Genomic DNA, 4,981 nt, shown 5'->3' with positions numbered 1-4,981 from the left:
TTTACAGAACAGATGCAGCTGTTAAAGTCACTCCTGCATGCTTTTCCCAAGCAGCCCGGTGACCCCAGCGAGGTCTCTGCATGCAGAGCCTGAGGGGCCCGTGGCCCCGAGAGACTCGTCCTTGGCCTTTGGGAAGTCTAAGGGATTTATCCTCTATGGTGATTCACCTGCTTGGACACCCCCCTCCCCGTCAATCCCACTCTGGCCAGCTGGTCCAGCCCAGCTTCCTGCACTTCTCCAGGTCAGAGCCCAGCTCTGTGGCCACCTTCTGGGAGGGGAAAAGGGAGGGTCTTAGAATTGCACCTTAAAAGCTTGCCAGGGGGCATGGATTTAAAAATTTGGTGGACACTCAGGCAGAAGAGAGGAAAGGAGCGCACCTTGCTTCCCTTTCACTGTGGAATCAGTGGCTGTCCTGCTGAGAAGGGCCTTTCCATGGGGACACTATGAAGTGTGTTTAGTATCTTGGAACTAAATAAATAAAACGTGTACAATTTAGGCGGTCCTTTAAAAACAACCCCTCTAGAACCTAAGTGTTTTATAAATTGAAGTCTAAAAATTCAAGGTCTATTTTGCTTTCTCAGTGACATTATATTAAGAAATGTGCAGTTATTGAGAGGAGTCAGAAAAGAGAAGGAAAGCGAAGACTCAGCGCTGCAGCTGGCAAAGGCCGTGAGAGTTAATTTGTAAATGCTGCTGGCTTTCAGTAGCTTGTAGCCATTCTTTTCCTTAGATTGATGAGATACAAAGCTTTACTGGCTTGTTCTTTGCGTGGGATACGGCCCTTACTCTTCTTTGTAGACATCCAGCTCAGAGCCATCTCTTGATGTATTAAGAATTTCCCAGTGTGGATCCCCAAGCAAATCCCGGAGGTCCACGGGGATTCCATCCTTCCTTCATCAGACCCGTCTCTTTGAAAACCATCAATGACATTTTTCTTTAAATCTGGCTTTTTGGTCCACCACCCAGAGCTTAGAGTAGCTGTTTCCCTTCCCCCTCACTAGGCTCAGGCTCTTGAAATGAATTATAGTTAGATGCCCCTGTTTTTACAGATGAGGAGACGGAGACCTAGGAAGGGTGGAAGACTGCCCGAGGGAGAACGAGACTGCCTGCCGGGAACCCTGGCTCCTGGTTCTGTAATGAGCACAGTCATTAACTGGCAAGTGATGACACTAAGGATAAACCGCTGGTGCAAATGTAAAAGCCCCTTGTTAAGAATGTGCCCACCAGGTGCGCATCTTATGGAGTTTTTTCCACCGCATCCCTAACACCTGGGAGAGTGCTGAGTGCAGGGCAGATGCTTAATAGTTGCTATTGAATAAGTTAAATTTCATGTCATTGTAACAGTGGAAGGGTCAACACTGTGAGTGTGTTAGAACAATGATTCCCACACTGAGCAGTAAGAAAATAAAAAACAGTTTTAATTGAGAGGACTGTAACAAAATTGCTAATTTTTAATTTTATCCCACAAGGATATTTTTTAAAAATGCAATAAGCCCCTCACATCATCGACAAAGCTATTAGAGTTCTCTTGGGGGCCCTGCATAAGAGTGGGTCTAGGCCATGCGAGACACCCCTGCTTCAGTATCCCAAGCCATCAACCCAAAATAGCTGAACACACTCAAAGGCCCTTCTTTTAGTTCACCCTTTCATCTTCTAAACAGCTCCAGCAGCTTATTCTTCCACCACAGAACCACCTGCTGGGTTTCCCTGATTGTGAGCCTGCAATTCCTCACTTCCCTTCCTGATCCTGGGTCCCTTCTCTTAACTAGTTTTCCTGATCTCCACTTGGGCACCTCTGCCCTTACCCAGAGGACTTCGGCACTGTTGGCTCCTGGGATCCTGGCAATAACCTTTCCAGGTAAATAGGGTGCGTAATGTCACCCCCATTTTTGAAAGGAGAAAATCGAGTGACTGAAAGAATGGACTTGGGAGATTGGTGCTCAGGTCTCCTGACGTCAGATTGGTGCCCTTTGCACACCAACTGTGTGCTGCACGCTGCTTGTCACGTCTGGGCTGCCTGCATCCGAAAAACTGGGCCTGACGCCAAACTTGTGATTTACCAGCTCTTTGACCTTGGGCCCCAACTTCTCCAAGACCATTTTCACAAGTGTGAAAGTGGAATTGATCATGTCTACCCTATAGGGCATATGAATGTAGTTATATGACCTTAATATGTGAAATGCAGTGATAATCTTTTAACGTCATAGGTTCAAAAAGTCTTTTACCATTATGGGGGACATTCATACTGTTTCACTGGATCTTTAAAACACTGTCAGTTATGAAACAGATGAATGAGGTGGGAGCTTGGTGTTTGCAGAGTTACCCACCTGGTTAGAAGCAGAGCTAGTTTGGAATTCCATCTTTGGAGTTCCAGTCCTGTGGATGCACTTTCCAGAATCCTATGACAGTGGATTTGGTGGCTCAGGTGGTAAAGAATCTGCCTGCAATTCAGGAGACCCATTCGATCCCTGGGTCAGGACGATTCCCTGAAGAAAGGAATGGCTGCCCACTCCAGTATTCTTGTCTGGAGAATTCCATGGACAGAGAGCCTGGCAGGCTACAGTCTGTGGGATCTCAAAGAGTTGGGCATAACTGAGTGACTAATACACATACTGACAGTTTCAATAAAGGATTTTCAAATACGATCATAACAAGCATCAGAATCTCTTGTCAGGTACAGGGTGTGGGCAGCCTGTGGTTTACACCCAATCTGCCTCTTCTCCCTAGCCATCCAGGGGCCCAAAGGGCACAGTTTGTCCCTTGAGGCTGATTTCTGGTTGCCAGACTGTTGGGTTCTAAAAATTTGTGATTTTGTTAGAGAAAGCATAGCGTGCCCCAGAACAACTTGTAAAATGCCCTTCATGCCTTATCGGACTAGAAACGTGTCAACCACTTCCCCTGATTGCCTGGGTCTGAGCCAAGCATTTTGCCAAGTGAACAAGGAAGATGTTTGTTACAGCGAAAGACCACAGGCTTCCTGGCTGACTTACCTCCAATGTGAAAGTCTTTCTCTTCTGGTGTGGACTGTTTTTGTAAAAGGATTCAGATTTCCATTCTACTGATGGAGAGGAGGCTGCCAAGGGCTAATCTAATATTTGGGGTTGGAATTGCATTTTGTAAGGAGGTGGAAGCGCTCTCCTTTTTCACCCTGCCCTCGTTTCATTTCCGATCATAGAGGAGAAGGTGGGCATTGTCCTGCAAAACCGCCTTTAGCTATTGCTGTTCGGTCTGGCCCTTCTTTTTCAAAAGTAGCCTTGTTTGGCCTTTGCTTTCTTCCTGTCTCTTGGGAAATGCAATCTCCAGGCAGCACAGAGTGTTATGTTTTGTGGTGCCCTGCAGCAAACCTCACACATCAGAATTTGAAAATAACAATCAGATGAAAAGGCTAGGGAGTCGGGGAGGGATCCAGGTCCATGTGTGAGAACCCCAGAAGCCGGGAATGACGATGTGTGGGATTAGCATGAGTAATGGAATAGAAAGGAGCAAATGTGATGAGCCAGGTGTTTCGTAATGGAAGAGGCTTGACAAGGTATACCTGGAGATGGAAGTTCTGTTTCTGCCCCTGGGTTGCAGACCACTCCCATCTGCCTAGCACAAGACTGCAGAAAGTTCTCTAAATCTTCTCAAGTTATGTGCTCGAGTGTGGGAGTTGCTGGCAGCTGATGGAAGACTGCCAACAGGTGAGATTCAGGGTGGCAGATTTTTAATTAGGCTCTGTTCCTCTGTCCTGATCCCCCACAAACAGGAAGGTGACAGATGGAACAGAACACAGGGAGGCCAGAAGGAGTAGGATCCACTTATTAACTGTCTCACCTGGGGCAGAACTGTCTCAACTGTCTCACCTTGGCTTCTCTCTGTCTCAGCTTTCCCATCTGTCAAATGGGGGCTTGCTGTGAGCATTAGGAGAGAGAAGATACGTAAGTATAGAGTCTGGTGTGTGTTAATCTCTGTCATGTCCAACTCTTTGTGACCCCATGGATTGTAGCCCACTAAGTTCCTCTGTCCATGGAATTCTCTAGGCAAGAATACTGGAATGGTTAGCCATTCCCTTCTCCAGGGGATTGTCCTGAACCAGGGATTGAACACGGGTTTCCATTGCAGGCAGATTCTTTACTGTCTGAGTCACCAGGGAAGCCCATGGAGCCTGGTACTGGGTGCTTTAGTGAGTAAATTATGCTCACTAGATGGGAGCAGCTGGTTTTGTTTGTTTGTTTGTTTGTTTTTTACTGTGGAATTCATCCTTTCAAGTCTTAGATGTAGGGTTGTATTTAGAATGTTGAATTAGTGTTGAAAGAAAGTTTTGCTGTGTGAGGAAGGGGGATTGAGCTGAATATTTGAGATGATTGGGTGGGACTAGATAGTGTAGAGTACTATTAATTCTGTATCATCATTGAAACAACATGAGGTTCATTTATCTTGGTATAAAACAGGATACCGTGAGTGCAGTGAGCACAGGAAGAATACTTCATCAGGAAGTATCCCTCCAGCCCACCTGCCTGAAGCGTTATGATGCTGATTTCCAGCAAGCATGTGTCTCACCTACTACATGCCAGGCATATTCAGAGACTGAGACACAGCCCCTAGTCCCTGAGCCATTTGCCACGCGGCAGGCAGGTTCAGTGTGGGCTGTGTGACAGTGGGGATTGCGGTGGGGGTGGGGGCATGGGGGTCGGTGGGGGGAGGTGCTGCTGAGGTCTCAGGGTCAGCACCGCCTGAGCCTGGCGCTCACAAGGAGGCACTTGATTTCCAGATTGCCACCCTCAATTCTGTTTTAATGAGCAGAACCTTAAGAGGCTCTGGAAAAACATTCACCTGGGCAAGCAGAGGCACATGGTGGAGCCAGATGGATCTGCCTGGGTTTGTCCCCTAGTACAGGGAGGGGCCCCGTGTTCACAAACACCTGCTCTGCAGCAGGAAACTTCTGTGCTCCCTTTTGCCTTGTCCTCACGGGAGGCTGCTAGAATCCTAGTTTTGTAAAAAA

At 47.3% G+C, this 4,981-nt stretch overlaps 1 protein-coding gene across 1 annotated transcript in view; it reads left to right on the top strand.

The window, feature by feature from the left end:
- Nucleotides 1-2,142, top strand: part of TDRD1 (tudor domain containing 1) — a 64,881-nt gene extending 62,739 nt beyond the window's left edge. The window contains exons 28-29 of the mRNA XM_010859590.1: nt 1,810-1,858; nt 2,064-2,142. Of these exons, the coding sequence (XP_010857892.1) occupies nt 1,810-1,858; nt 2,064-2,142 (128 nt within the window). The remainder of the gene's footprint in view (nt 1-1,809; nt 1,859-2,063) is intronic.
- Nucleotides 2,143-4,981: the final 2,839 nt, after the last annotated feature.

The sequence above is a fragment of the Bison bison genome, unplaced genomic scaffold, assembly GCF_000754665.1.
Source record: "Bison bison bison isolate TAMUID 2011002044 unplaced genomic scaffold, Bison_UMD1.0 scf7180017864456, whole genome shotgun sequence".
NCBI lineage: Eukaryota > Metazoa > Chordata > Mammalia > Artiodactyla > Bovidae > Bison > Bison bison.
Note: the sequence above shows the minus strand (reverse complement) of the source record. Positions and strands in the feature narration are given on the sequence as shown.